The sequence below is a fragment of the Hyla sarda genome, chromosome 8 (genome assembly GCF_029499605.1).
Source record: "Hyla sarda isolate aHylSar1 chromosome 8, aHylSar1.hap1, whole genome shotgun sequence".
NCBI lineage: Eukaryota > Metazoa > Chordata > Amphibia > Anura > Hylidae > Hyla > Hyla sarda.
Genome location: NC_079196.1, coordinates 213,452,265 through 213,467,761, shown reverse-complemented (window position 1 = coordinate 213,467,761; position 15,497 = coordinate 213,452,265). Strand labels below are relative to the sequence as shown.

The 15,497-nt window shown below is 46.0% G+C and overlaps 1 protein-coding gene across 2 annotated transcripts in view; it reads left to right on the top strand.

The window, feature by feature from the left end:
- Nucleotides 1–15,497, top strand: part of LMF1 (lipase maturation factor 1) — a 330,318-nt gene that overhangs the window by 49,156 nt on the left and 265,665 nt on the right. Inside the window, exon 3 of one of the 2 annotated variants that reach the window (XM_056533475.1) lies at nucleotides 4,843–4,853. The exons of the other annotated variant lie outside the window; for it this stretch is intronic. Coding sequence (XP_056389450.1) covers nucleotides 4,843–4,853 — 11 coding nt within the window. The remainder of the gene's footprint in view (nucleotides 1–4,842; nucleotides 4,854–15,497) is intronic. 2 annotated transcript variants of the gene reach the window in all.

Sequence of the window (15,497 nt, the reverse complement as noted above, 5' to 3'; positions counted from 1 at the left end):
CCTTCTCCTCTACACACACACAGACCCTTCTCCTCTACACACACACACACACACACAGACCCTTCTCCTCCACACACAGACTCGTATGAATCTGCGCCATTTCTTGTGTTCGGTTATTGAACTGTCATTATTAATCACAGTCCTGCATTTAATTCAGGAAAAACACCATAAAGTTCACCACTTTTTCCCCCTTTTGCTTATTTAAAGAGCAGACCAAAATAATCATTGTAAGCTGAGGCGCAGTCTGGACCGGTCTGGGCTCTTACACTCGGGAGAGGATTGGATTTCAAAGATTCATTTCATTATAAACAGCAGAGCATCTCCGCAGCATCCTGTGCCCACCGCTCTGCGTCCCCTCTGTCTCCGGGGCTTCCTCTAATAAGAGTCTGGCCTGGAGAGCTGAATTTCTTGAGGATGGAGAGATATGGTTCATGGACTGTCCTCTGAAGTGAGACCTGGCAGGGTGCACTCATAATTAATAGCGCCCCCCACCCCCTCCCTAAACGCTGACATGTGTCTCATTATTTCTTCAATTATTAGTGACGTACCAGTAGAGAATTCTGAAAAGGAGATTGTATTAGATTACATCAATTGTATGAAATTTGTGGGATTGTGTCAGAACGAGAAAGCTGTAAAGATTAGTTAAACACGGATGCTTTTATCAAAAACAGTGCCACTTTTGTCCACTGTTTTTTTCTGGTATTACAGCTTAGCTCAATTCAGTTGAACACCAGATCCCAACCCATGGACAAAAGTGAGGTTGCTTCTGGCAGCTTTTCATCACTTACAAGGCCCAGGCCTAAGGTGGCACCTTATCAAGGGGTGGCAACTGGAGAAAGGATTATGTTCAGACAGCACCCTCCCCGGTGGGCAAGGCTGGGGTGGTATTAGTGACACTGTCAGCCGCCTGTTGAGTGTAGAGCATTACTTCTCCGGCAAGGGGCAGCCTTACCGCAAAACAGGGCCTCATGGGTGGGGCTTTCGCTTTTCTCATGAAAGTAATAGAATGTTCCTAGGGTGTACAAGATATGTAGTACAGCCCTATTAGGACAAGATTATAGTTCAGACTTCCTCTGTTTCCTCATGGGCGGGGCTTTCGCTCTTCTCATGAGAATAATGGAATGCTCCCATGGTGCACATACAAAGGGGTTTTGAGCCTTACCCAGACAATATTGAGCTAGGAAGCTTTAAATTGAAGGACATACGGACCAGTGTGTCTAAATTCCATAGTGCTAAATAAACTTCCTATAATTTTAACTAATCATTATTTTTCGGTCCAAAGCGAACAACATGGCAGCTCCGTCAGGCTCAATATTAAAGAACTTGGGACCATAATCAAGTTCTTGTTTTTCAAAGGGAAAAGTGCGAAGCTGGATCATGAAGTAATGTCAACTTTGAGTAACAGTGGCTTTTCATATGCAATGGTTACACCATTTCGGTGTTGAATGCGAGAAATCCAGTGGAAGCCACGTTCTGTCACTGTGCCTGTAAATTTGAAAGCCACCCATGACATGATCATGGAGGACCGGCGAATATTAGCCAGAAGTAACTGCAATAGTAGAAATTGAAAGACATCCTGTACTCAACGCAGTAGTATGGGTCAAACGGCTCCTAACTTGGGCTTCCACCGGACAGGCTGACAAGGCTGGTGTGGGGTGCTCAGATACGACTGACGGTGGTTTCACCACAGTAGTATAGGTCAAACGGCTCCTAACTTGGGCTTCCACCGGACGGGCTGACAAGGCTGGCAGGGGGCGCTCAGAGGCGACTGCCAGCAGTCACCTCTGAGCGCCCCACACCAGCCTTGTCATCCCGTCCAGTGGAAGCCCAAGGCTGGTGTGGGGTGCTCAGAGGCGACTGCCGGCAGTTTCATCGCAGTAGTATAGGTCAAAAAGGCTCCTAACTTAGGCTTCCACCGGACTGGCTGACAAGCCTGGCGTGGGGCGCTCAGAGGCGACTGCTGGCGGTTTTGCGCGCTAAACTGCCGGCAGTCGCCTCAGAGCACCCCACGCCAGCCTTGTCAGCCTGTCCGGTGGAACCCAAAGTTAGGAGTCATTTGACCCATACTTCTGCGGTGAGTATAGGATGTCTTTCAATTCATTCATTGTCCGGTGGAAGCCCAAGGCTGGTGTGGGGTGCTCAGAGATGACTGCCGGTGGTTTCACCGCAGTAGTATAGGGCAAACGGCTCCTAACTTGGGCTTCCACCGGACGGGCTGACAAGGCTGGCGTGGGGCGCTCAGAGGCGACTGCTGGCGGTTTCGCGCGCGAAACCGCCAGCAGTCACCTCTGAGCACGCCACGCCACTACAGCCTTGTCAGCCTGTCCGGTGGAACCCACAGTTAGGAGTCGTTTGACCCATACAACTGCGGTGAGTACAAGATGTCTTTCAATTTCTACTATTGCAGTTACTTATATATGCTTTCAATTCTGTCCTAGCACCACCACTGGTCGTTATCCTGATCACCCACAGGGTAGATCCGTGATCCATAGGTGAGAGGAGTGGTATCAGTGCCGCTACTGATGTTCTTTTAAACTGTCTACATGTATCCTTTGATTAGCCAGAAGTAATCAGCAGAATCAGCTGTTCCCCAATCTCAAAAAAACAGTAATAGAAACTTGATTTATGGTCCTGTGCAACACTGAACTTTTCTGGAGGTGCTGCGTCCACTTTGGACCAGAAAAATAAAGGTAACTTAAAATCATAGGTAGTTGATATTTGCACCATTATTTTTGCAAGTATACCCTGCAATTTTCAGCTTCCTGGCACAATTTTTTTCTGGGTAAGGCTCAATACTTATCAGTACACCCTTGTAGTATGTAGAAAAGCCCTGCAAGGGCAGGGTCATATTTCAGAAGACCTCTGTTTCCTCATGGGTGGGGCTTTCTCTCTTCTCATGAGAGTAATAGTTTTCCTAAAGTGTACATAGCATATAGAAGAGCCCTGAAAGGGCGGGATCGTATTTCAGAGGTCCTCCCTTTTCTTATTGTGGGGGGGGGGGGGGGCCTTTTGCTCATGAGAAGAATAGAATGTTCCTAGATTATATGGAGTATATAGAACAGCGCTGTGAAGGTGGGCTCATAGTTCAGACAACCACAGTTCCCTCATGGGTGGGGCTTTAGCTCTTCTTGAGTACAGTGGTCCCTTGAGTTATGATGGCCCCAACATACGTTTTTTTCGATATACGATGGCCTCTCAGAGGCCATCATATGTTGAAGTAAGTATCGACATACGATACTTTTTGCAGGGCCATCACTATGATTTTACTTACCGGTGCGGGGGCTGGGGGGCGCCGTGGTGCGGGTTGCCATGGTGCGGGGTGCCATTGTGCGGGTTGCTGGGGTGCCGTTGTGCCGGAGTCCTCCTCTTGATGCTGATTGGCGAATCCGCAGTCATGTGACGACGCAGTCACATGACAGTGACATTGCCAGCCTGCGTCTACGCCGCCATTTGAGGAGCGCCGCCCGTGAGGAGAAGACGTGAGGAGCTGGTGAGTATGACTTAGTAGCTCACTCACGTGGCCGAGTCGTTAACCCCTCACCCCGCGGCAGCGTTAATGCTGCAGCGGGGTGAGGGGTTAAAGCTGCCGCTGCCATGGGGTGAGGGGTTAACTTTACCCCTCACCCCATGGCAGTGGTAGCGTTAACCCCTCACCCCGTGGCAGCATTATCGCTGCCGCGGGGTGAGGGGTTAACGCTACCGCTGCCATGGGTTAATGAGGGGTTAACTTAACCCCTCACCCAATGGCAGCGGCAGCCATAACCCCCTCTCCCCAGGACATAACAGCAGAGACCCCCAGGCCTGGGCAAAGGCCCCCCCCCCCCCCCCCCAGGCCTGGGCAAAGGGACCCCCCCCCCCCCCAGGCCTGGGCAAAGGGACCCCCCCCCCCCCAGGCCTGGGCAAAGGGACCCCCCCCCCCCAGGCCTGGGCAAAGGGACCCCCCCCCCCAGGCCTGGGCAGAGGGACCCCGGACCCCCCCCCCCCAGGCCTGGGCAAAGGGACCCCGGACCCCCCCCCCCCCCAGGCCTGGGCAAAGGGACCCCCCCCCAGGCCTTGGCAAAGGGACCCCCAGACCTGGGCACAAATCCCCCCCCCCCCCACCTCAGGCCTGGGCACAAATCCCCCCCCACCCCCACCCCCAGGCCTGGGCACAAATTCCCCCCCACCCCCACCCCCAGGCCTGGGCACAAATCCCGCCCACCCCAGGCCTGTACTCAACATATGATGGTCTCGGGGCTCAGGAACCAATTACCAGTTTTCCATAGACATATGTACTCAACATATGATGGTTTCAACATATGATGGTCCTCTCGGAACCAATTAACATCATATGTTGAGGGACCACTGTAATAGAATGTTTCTAGAGTGTACATAGTATATAGAACAGCCTTGTAAGGGCGGGATCGTATTTCAGATGTCCTCCCTTTTCTTATTGGGGGGGGGCTTTTACTCATGAGAAGAATAGAATGTTCCTAGATTGTATGTAGTATATAGAACAGCGCTGTGAGGGTGGGCTCATAGTTCAGACATCCACTGTTTCCTCATGGGTGGGGCTTTAGCTCCGCGTGAGAGTAATAGAATGTTCCTAGAGTGTACATAGTATATAGAACAGCCCTGTTATGGCAGGTTTATAGTTCAGACATCCGTTTTCACATATGCGGGGCCTTCGCTCTTCACATGAGTGTAATAGGATGTCCCATCCCAGTTTTGTTTATGGACACATGTAGTTTGGAAATGGGCACAGCCATTATAACGTACCAGACTGTAAAAAAGATCTGTAACTCCGCATTAAAGTATATGATGTTCCTCTAAAGCACTGCTCTCCTCTCCCTTCTTTTTCAGGTACTCCTTTGGTAAGTGAGACCCCCTCCCTAGAAGTATGAACATTGGTCTATATTCACACAGTGTAACTGGGAAAGATTTTGCATGGGACTGGAGACATCTGCACTACAGTAGGGCCATAGACCATATATGACCATGGGTTAAAGGGGCTCTCCGGGACTATGTAAGTAAAGATCTGAAATATTTACCCATGCCTAAACCCTGGGACCTGTTTCCTAGGACTGACTTCCTGCATGATATTAAAGGGGTACTCCGGTGGAAAACTTTTTTAAACCAACTGGTGCCAGAAAGTTAAACAGATTTGTAAATTACTTCTATTAAAAAATCTTAATCCTTCCAGTACTTATTAGTTGCTGAAGACTACAGAGGAAATTCTTTTCTTTTTGGAACACAGAGCTCTCTGCTGACATCACAAGCACAGTGCTCTCTGCTGACATCTCTGTCCATTTTAGGAACTGTCCAGAGCAGCATATATTTGCTATGGGGATTTTCTCCTACTCTGGACAGTTCCTAAAATGGACAGAGGTGTCAGCAGAGAGCACTATGCTCGTGATGTCAGCAGAGAGCTCTGTGTTCCAAAAAGAAAATAATTTCCTCTGTAGTATTCAGCAGCTAAAAAGTACTGGAAGGATTAAGATGTTTTAATAGAAGTAATTGGGGGTGGGATCCCTCGATCAGACACTTATCCCCTATACTGCGAATAGGGAATAAATGTCTAACACTGCAGTACTCCTTTAACTATGGTGACCGTAGACTTCAGGACAACCTTCTAAAACAGCGGTCTTCAAACTGCGTCCCTCCAGATGTTGCAAAAATACAACTTCCAGGATACTCGGCCAGCCAACCCAGCTGTCTGAGGTATGCTGGGATTTGTAGTTTTTCTTCATCTGGGGGTCCACTGTTCTAAAGTAATGACATGTCACTAGTATATGCAATCACTTTATGGTTGTTGGGGGTCCGACCTCTGGGTCCCCGACTGTCCTGCATAATAATTTGCTGTAGTTCTAGTTTAGCTCTGTTGCCCCACTTACACAGAGGGTGCATGGGGTCTAGAGGTTCTGAACCAAAACTGCAACCCTTTTATTATTCAGGATCTGTGGGGGGGGGGGGGGTTCCCCAGTAGGGACCCTCTTTGATCATAAAGTAATCATGTGTTATTGATATGCCTTCCCATAGTTATAATAGCCCTTTAAAGGGGCACTCCATTGGAAAACATATTTATTTTTTTAAATCAACTGGTGCCAGAAAGTTAAACAGATTTGTAAATTACTTCTATTAAAAAATCTTAATCCTTCCATTACTTACTAGCTGCTGAATACTACACAGGAAATTCTTTTCTTTTTGGAACACAGTGCTCTCTGCTGACATCTCTGTCCATTTTAGGAACTGCCCAGAATAGGAGAAAATCCCCATAGCAAACACATGCTGCTCTGGACAGTTCCTAAAATGGACAGAGATGTCAGCAGAGAGCACTGTGGTCAGGATGTCAGCAGAGAGCACTGTGTACCAAAAAGAAAAGAATTTCCTCTGTAGTATTCAGCAGCTAATAAGTACTGGAAGGATTAAGATTTTTTTTAATAGAAGTAATTTACAAATCTGTTTAACTTTCTGGCACCAGTTGGTTTAAAAAAATAAAAAAATAAAAGTTTTCCACCGGAGTCCCCCTTTAAATGGTACATCATTGGTGCTGCTCTATGAAATCTTTCCAGCTTCACCCAGCTTTCCTAAAATTCTAAACCTGCATACCTGTACAGTTTTTTTTAACCCGCCCCACCCACCTTTCCTAGAAACCTAGTCGGTGATAGGGCACTGAAAAAAGTATTTTAAAAACTGCCTTTCAGGGGTCTTGAAAAGCTGAGTGAAATTCATGTAGGAGGTTATAGCGGCTATCACTCATCACCCAGAAACAGATATAACCTCTGTACAGGACAGTGTTTCAGAACCAGGGTGCCTCCAGATGTTGCAAAACGACAACACCCAGCATGCCCGGACAGCCAAAGGCTGTCCGAGCATGCTGGGTGTTGTAGTTTTGCAACAGCTGGAGGCACGCTGGTTGGTATAGGATTTCGCAAATACCTTGACTCAGTGCTTAAGACATTTAGTTTTACAACGCACTTGTCATTTGGGTCAGGTTTGGGTAAAATGATGATTTTTTTTTTTTTAAATTGCGTAATCGTGTTTTATTTACGTTTCTTTGTTGTTTTGTTTTTATTTTTGCAGTAAGCAGATTTTAAAACAACAAGATATATTCACGATCTTGCAACATGTAGGTGCTTTTTTCCTTCATCCCAAAACGTGTTGTCTTTCAGTAATTCTATAAAAAAAAGAAGCAGAAGTTTTTACAGGCGCCTTATGATCAGACATCGAAATGTGGAACTGGTGTCTCCTCCACCCAGGGATGAGGCGTCTGCCGGACCTAAAAGGGGGATTAGGGACATCCTCGAATTTACACTGTCAGATATTAAAGGAGTACTCGGGGATATGAAAACTTATCCCCTAATCTAAGGATAGTGGATAAGTTTCCTGCTGCTGGGGCCCCCCACAATCTCCCGTACGGGGCCCCCCAGCTCTTTGCTGTAATAGCGATTGTCGACCACCGCATGCCGCAGCGGCCGACACCCCCTCTCAATACATCTTTATGGCATAGCAAGAGACTGCCAAATGCAGAGCTCGACTACTCCTTTAAAGGGGTACTCCGGTGGAAAACTTTTTTTTATTTTTATTTTTTTAAATCAACTGGTGCCGGAAAGTTAAACGGATTCGTAAATTACTTCTATTAAAAAATTTTAATCCTTCCAGTACTTATCGGCTACTGAACACTACAGAGGAAATTATTTTCTTTTTGGAACACAGAGCTCTCTGCTGACATCATGACTAGAGATGAGCGAACTTACAGTAAATTCGATTTGTCACGAACTTCTCGGCTCGGCAGTTGATGACTTTTCCTGCATAAATAAGTTCAGCTTTCCGGTGCTCCGGTGGGCTGGAAAAGGTGGATACAGTCCTAGGAGACTCTTTCCTAGGACTGTATCCACCTTTTCCAGCCCACCGGAGCACCTGAAGGCTGAACTAATTTTACGCAGGAAAAGTCATCAACTGCCGAGCCGAGAAGTTCGTGACGAATCGAATTTACTGTAAGTTCGCTCATCTCTAATCATGACCACAGTGCTCTCTGCTGACATCTCTGTCCATTTTAGGAACTGTCCAGAGTAGGAGAAAATCCCCATAGCAAACATATATGCTGCTCTGTCTGGTCAGTTCCTAAAATGGACAGAGATGTCAGCAGAGAGCACTGTGCTTGTGATGTCAGCAGAGAGCACTGTGTTCCAAAAAGAAAATAATTTCCTTTGTAATATTCAGCACCTAATAAGTACTGGAAGAATTAAGATTTTTTTTTATAAAAGTAATTTACAAATCTGTTTAACTTTCTGGCACCAGTTGATTTAAGAAAAAAAAAAGTTTTCCACCAGAGTACCCCTTTAAAGACCTCAGCACCACTGATCAACAGAAGGAGATGGGAACATGAACTTACTGAAGCGCCTTGGCCCCTGACATAGCAGCACCCATTCTTATTTGGCCAAGTCCGGTCCTGTAATACAGTCCATTAGGATACCAGTCCCTGCAACATAGCGTGTGTCTCAATATCAGTAGTTCCTGGATTTCAGGGTCTCTGATGTTAGAGTTCCACCAAATACAGGAGGATTAACCTTACTGTCACTTAATAGGACTTCTTTTCAATGCATCTGCACAATAAAGTAGCATTCTACTTGTTTTTGAGGTGGTGCCAAAAATCTGCTTGGAAATGTTTCCTTTGCATGTGAACTTGTTGCTTCACAATTAGAGAAGTCTGTGGCTGTTATGCAGCAGTTCATTCATTGTTTATCCATAGTGTGGTAGCGGGTTGTGATGAGGGCAGATGTTGTTATCCTAGGGGCAGATGGCATTAAAGGGGTTATCCAGGAAAAAACTTTTTTTCATATATCAACTGGCTCCAGAAAGTTAAACAGATTTGTAAATTACTTCTATTAATTTTTTTTTAATCCTTTCAGTACTTATGAGCTTCTGAAGTTAAGGTTGTTCTTTTCTGTCTAAGTGCTCTCTGATGACACGTGTCCTGGGAACCGCCCAGTTTAGAAGAGGTTTGCTATGGGGATTTGCTTCTAAACTGGGCGGTTCCCGAGACAGGTGTCATCAGAGAGCACTTAGACAGAAAAGAACAACCTTAACTTCAGAAGCTCATAAGTACTGATAGGATTAAGATTTTTTAATAGAAGTAATTTACAAATCTGTTTAACTTTCTGGAGCCAGTTGATATCCTGGATAACCCCTTTAACCCCTTGTATTCGTGATGCCAGGGTGTGGTTTACCCTAAAACCACCTGAAGGTATACCGCTGGATCCTGGGCTAGGCACGGGGGCAATAAAGACTTCATCGTCAATTTACGGACAACGGTAGCTTTACTGAGCGTAGACAGATGGTAAAATCTATACAGTTCAGCTAGGGCCCAAGGAGGTGACCAGGGACGCAGAGACCTTAAGCTCTTGCTGGGACTTGTAGTAGAACTGGACAATTGAATGCAGACCACGCTGACTTGACAGATGACAGGGACTGACTTGACTTGACTTCACTTATAAAACTGTGACTTTGATATGAGGGAAAAAAGGGACATATACCGGCGCACTCTGTGCATTTATCTCATTTTAACAAGAGTGTGTAAGTGTACAAGTAAAATGCTCACCTTGTTGTGTTGCGCTCCGGGCACAACACCGAAATTCGCCTGGGGGGGCGGGCGTAGGTATCAGCAGCAGCCCAATTCTGTCCATGGAGCCCATGACCTGAGGAAGAGGGGTGCTGTCCCCTCGAAACGTGTTGTCATCCTGTTTTGTACGAATAAAACGCTTATTACTTCTACCTTTTTGAAGTCTGAAATCAACATTACGGAGTGACTTCCAGCAAGCGCCGGAGAATGTTTCCCTTTTTATTTTTCTCACCACACCGCCGCAAGTTGTGGTTCCCTCCAAAGCTGTGACTTTTTTACTTGAATTGATGGTGGCTGCAGGACTTGACACACACACTAGACAAGACTGCACTGTACCTCAGCCGAAGAGAGAGAGAAGCTCCACCCAGGGCTTATATAGGGGAGACTAGCAGGGAGCCCATAGGTCACTCTTGGGGTCACCTGATCACTGATACCTCCTGGGTAACACAATCACATGACATATCACATGGTATAACTCTTAAAGTAACATTACATTTTAAAAAACACTTTACATGGTAATACAGTGATCCCCCGACTTATGATTGCCCCGACATATGATCATTTCAACATATGATGGCCTCTCAGAGCCCATCGTATGTTGAAGGCAGCCTCGACATATGATGCTGCTGTGTGTCGGGGCCATCGTACAAACAGCTATCTGACAGCTCTGACAACTTCAGCAACTGACAGATAGTTGTATAATGTCCCCGTGTGCCCCGTTCTGCCTCCTGTTACTCACATGCTGTCCTGCTAACTCACGCAGGCTTCCACTGTGAGCTCCGTGTAAGCCCCGCCCCCAGTGCAGCCATAGCCAATAGCCTGCAGCATCTTGCTGCAGGCATCCAATGAGCTGCTCCCCTTCCTTTCCTATAGAGCTGTAGTCGGCAGGATGGTAATGGAGGACATTCTGTCCCCCCTGAAGGTATTTAAAGAACTGTACAGTACTGTATGCGATGTCACACATCACATGCAATACATATACACACAATACACCCCATACATCAATGTTTCCCTATCAGTGTGCCTCCAGCTGTTGCAAAACTATAACTCCCAGCATTCCCAGACAGTCAATGGCTGTACATGCATGCTGGGAGTTGTAGTTGTGCAACAGCTGGAGGCACCCTGGTTTGTTAAACACTCCCCATACACTCCACATACAATGGTCATCCCAGAACCAATTAGCAGTTTCCCATAGAGATATGTATTCAACATACAATGGTTCCTAGGCCCCAGAACCAATTACTATTTTTACATAGACATATGTACTCGACATATGATGGTTTCAACATATGATGGTTCTCCTGGAACCAATTAATATCATATGTTGAGGGACCACTTATATATTTACAATGGGGAAACAAGTGCAGGAGGCCTTGGGGACACTGAAGGAAGCTGCCTGACAGGACAGCAGGAACATGGGGTAACATCTCCCGTACTGGGCGACCACAATTGTGTATCCAATGAGCGCTGTGTCCCTTTATATGTATGTATATATATGTATGTATATATATATCATAATTTTTGGTACTGTAGCCCAATATCATTCACTTAAATGGGAATGAGCTGCAATACCAGGCACAGCCACTACTAAAAGTATGGCGCTGTGCTTGGTCAATTGAGTAAAGCCATAGTCTTCAGTCAATGCTGGGAGTTGGACCCTTCCCAGTCTGATAGTTATAGCCTGGAGGGTTGACGATAGCTCATTGACATTGTAGTCCTTCTTAAAGTGATATTCTGGGTTTATACACCTCATCCCCCATCCAAAAGATAGGGGATAAGATGTATGATCGCAGGGGACCCACCGCTGGCATTCTGTGTCGGGTGCTACTTCCGAGAGGTGGACTTGACTTCACGGTCACACCCCTCCATTCATTTCTATGGGAAGGGGCGTGACGGCCATAGACATGAATGGAGGGTGTGTGGCTTGACATCACTAGGGGGCGTGGCCATGTCCCTATCCTTTGGATAGGGTATAAGATTTATAAACCCGGGAATACCCCTTTAAAATAGGAGTGGGAAACCTTTTTTTTCTGTCAAGAGCCATTTGGATAATTTTAAGATCATTCACCGGCCATACATAATAATACTTGCACCATACAATTCTGAATAGTCTCTGCAGTGCTGCGGCTCCCCCCGAATGCATTGTTCAGAGCATCTTGTAACCATCATGGACTATAAACCACCTTTCAATGGAAAACTCATTTGCAGGGTATTGCAGTCCTATTGTCCTGATGAAAAGTGATGCAATACCCTTGAAACGCGTTGTCCATTAATAAAATATACACTTGCCTATTTTGAACATCTGGTTTGCTATTTGGTTCTTTCTCTGGGTAAATGGCGGCAAATGCATCTGCCTTTTCACTTGCTTGGATCATGAATCTTCTTCATTGGATCTTCACTGTCCCAGTCTTGGGTCTGCGGCTCCCGGCTCCCCTGGCTCACCCGCACTATAACCCCATGTATTGCGTTTAGTATTGGTGAAGCAGCTGACAGTTTCCCTTTAAACCCCATTTCTAGGAGATAACAGCACCTAGCGCAGCCTTCTGTGTTCTTCTTTTCCACTTTGCTGCATGAACCACTTTTCAAAAATGTTTTTATGTTAACCATATTTTTTGTAAAGACTTTTTGGTGACTTTTTCCCCCAATAACTTTCAATTTTGCTCTTTCTATTTTATAATAATCATAAAATCTGCCTTTTCCATTTTGGCGACTAGGCCAAAGACTCATCTGAGATTTCCGAACAAATCATTTCTCAGTAATGCCTTCCTTCTCGAGCAGAGTAAAAGGCGACGCCGGTATATACGGGAGATAACACTGGATCCGCTACCATCCACAGTTGAGATCAGCATCCACCTCCCTGTTAAATGACATCCTGATAAGGTCTCCAATTCATGCGAATAGGACCGGTCTTGTCTATTGTTGCCTGTGCCAATCGATCCTGCAGTAAAGCATATCACTAAACGCTGTTAAAGGGGTACTCCGGTGGAAAACTTTTTTTTTTTTATCAACTAGTGCCAGAAAGTTAAACAGATTTGTAAATTACTTCTATTAAAAAAAACCTTAATCCTTTCAGTACTTATTAGCTGCTGAATACTACAGAGAAAAATTATTTTCTTTTCGGAACACAGAGCTCTCTGCTGACATCATGACCACAGTGCTCTCTGCTGACATCTCTGTCCATTTTAAGGACGATCCAGAGTAGGAGAAAATCCCCATAGCAAACATATTCTGCTCTGGACAGTTCCTAAAATGAACAGAGATGTCAGCAGAGAGCACTGTGCTCGTGATTCAGCAGAGAGCTCTGTGTTACAAAAAGAAAATAATTTCCTCTGTAGTATTCAGCAGCTAATAAGTACTGGAAGGATTAAGATTTTTTAATAGAAGTAATTTTCAAATCTGTTTAACTTTCTGCCAACAGATGATTAAAAAAAAAAAAAAAGTTTTCCACCGGAGTACCCCTTTAAGTACAGCTCAGGCAAGATGGCAGCCCCATAATCATGTCCAAAAAAATTTAATTAAGAAAAGTTACAATGAGAAAAAAGATGATTCAATTAGTATTGAGCGGCATAGGTCATATTTGAATTCGCAATATTTTGCAAATATATGGGCGAATAATCGTCATATATTCACAAAATTCGCATATTCGCAATATTCACCGCCTTATTTTTTTTACTATGCACCATAAAATTTGCATGTGCAATATCACGTGATCTTCAGCAAACTTGATCATTCTCATTGGCCCACAAGCTAAAAGAAGGGAGGGATCAATATTTGCGAATATTCGCATATGCAAATTTTTGCGCGCGCCAGTCTGACACAGTCCGTAGTATTGGAGCCTTGTTTAGACCACAAGCTGGAAGCAGGGAGGAATGATCACTGTGATGTTTACTGTGAAAAAAAAAAAGCGAATATTCGTAATTGCGAATACAGTGGTCCCTCAACATACGATGGTAATCCGTTCCAAATGGACCATCCTTTGTTTAAACCAACGCATGTTGAGGGATCCGTGCAATGTAAAGTATAGGACAGTGGTCTACAACCTGCGGACCTCCAGATGTTGCACAACTACAACACCCAGCCGTTGGCTGTCCGGGTATGCTGGGAGTTGTAGTTTTGCAACAACTGGAGGTCCGCAGGTTGTAGACCACTGTTAGAGGAAGTTGTACTCGCCTGTCCCCGCCGCTCCGGACCGTCACCGCTGCCCTGGATGTCTCCTTCCATCGCTGTCGCCGCGTCCCCGGGGTGTCCCCGACGCTCCGGCAAGGCCTCTGCTTCCCCGTCATCCGCGCTCTCCGTCGCCGCCATCACGTCGCTACGCACGCCGCTCCTATTGGATGACTGTACATCGTGCGCAGCGACGTGATGACGACGATGGAGAGCGCCGACGATGCAGGGGATCCCAAAGAGGACGCGCCAGAGCCCCGAGGACAGGTAAGTGATCGTCAGCGGACCACACGGGGCACCGTAAACGGCTATCCGGTGGGAGCTGAAGCAGTCTGCGCTGATGGATAGCCGTTTATGCAATGGCCCCGACATACAAAAGCATCGTGTGTTGATGCTGCCTCTGAGAGACCATCGTATGTTGAAATTATCGTATGTTGGGGCCATTGTAGGTTGAGGGGTCACTGTATATAGTGCTATATTCGCAAATTTGCGAATGTGAGATATTTGCGATAAATATTCGCATTGCGAATATTCGCGCCCAACACTAGATTCAATATGTGTCGCTAACTTCTAGGAATCTAGGCGACACTTTCCCTTTATGCGCATTTTTTTCCTCTCGAGGACATCTCCATCCGCGTCCTCCTCCACCTGCTTTCCATTTCCTGTTCCTAAACAATGCATAGTGACTCGTCGCCCCGGAGCCTACACGGGCACCCTTTCCTTCATCTCCGCGCTCTTTATAACCAGTGGGACCCCTGTTTTTCTTGTCCTTTTTGGATAAGATGTTCCTCAAGATCGAGATGAATAAGATGTAAATCCGTCTTGGCTTGGACAAAACACAGGAAAACCACAATATTATTTGCGTTATGATTTACTTGGAACAACAAGTCTTCTCATGATGCGTTCGCTTTATCTCGGGACGGATTCTTCTGTCTCTCTGAGGTTTGAGAAATGGTTGATGAAGACTTCAAAGAACAATGCTTGACAGAAAAAAAGACCTTCCTGCTCTCCACAGGAAGATGGGCTTTTGAAATCTTACTTCTTTCTTTTCTTAAACCAATTTGAATATTCGTTTTTTTTTTCCCGTCTCATGTATACGCCATGAGCCAAACAACGAGTCTCCATCATCAAAAACAGAAGAAAGATAGACATTGGTGATGTTGTATATTTATAAAGGTTTATAACTATATGGTCGGATTTTACGTTTTACTTGTAGGTCCTGTACGTGAACCTTCTGACTACCCATAAGTCAACAACATGGGTCTCTACTGTTTAAAGGGGTAGTCCAGTGGTGAAAAACGTATCCCCTATCCTAAGGATAGGGGATAAGTTTCAGATCGCGGGGGGTCCGACCGCTGGGGTCCAACCGCAATCTCTCTGTACGGGGGCCAGGCTCGCTGGCCAGATAGTGGGTGTTGACCACCGCACGAAGCGGCGGCCGACACGCCCCCTCAATACATCGCTATGGCAGAGCTGTAGATTGACGAAGGCAGCGCTCCCGGCTCTGCCTTAGAGTTGTATTGAGGGGGCGTGCTTCGTGCGGTGGTCAACACGCCCCCTCTCTTCTGACTACCCATAAGTCAACAACATGGGTCTCTACTGTTTAAAGGGGTAGTCCAGTGGTGAAAACCTGAAACTTATGCCCTATCCTTAGGATAGGGGAAAAGTTTTTCACCACTGGGTATCTCCTTTAAAGGAAATGTCCACTTTTTACAGCTTAAAGGGGTACTCC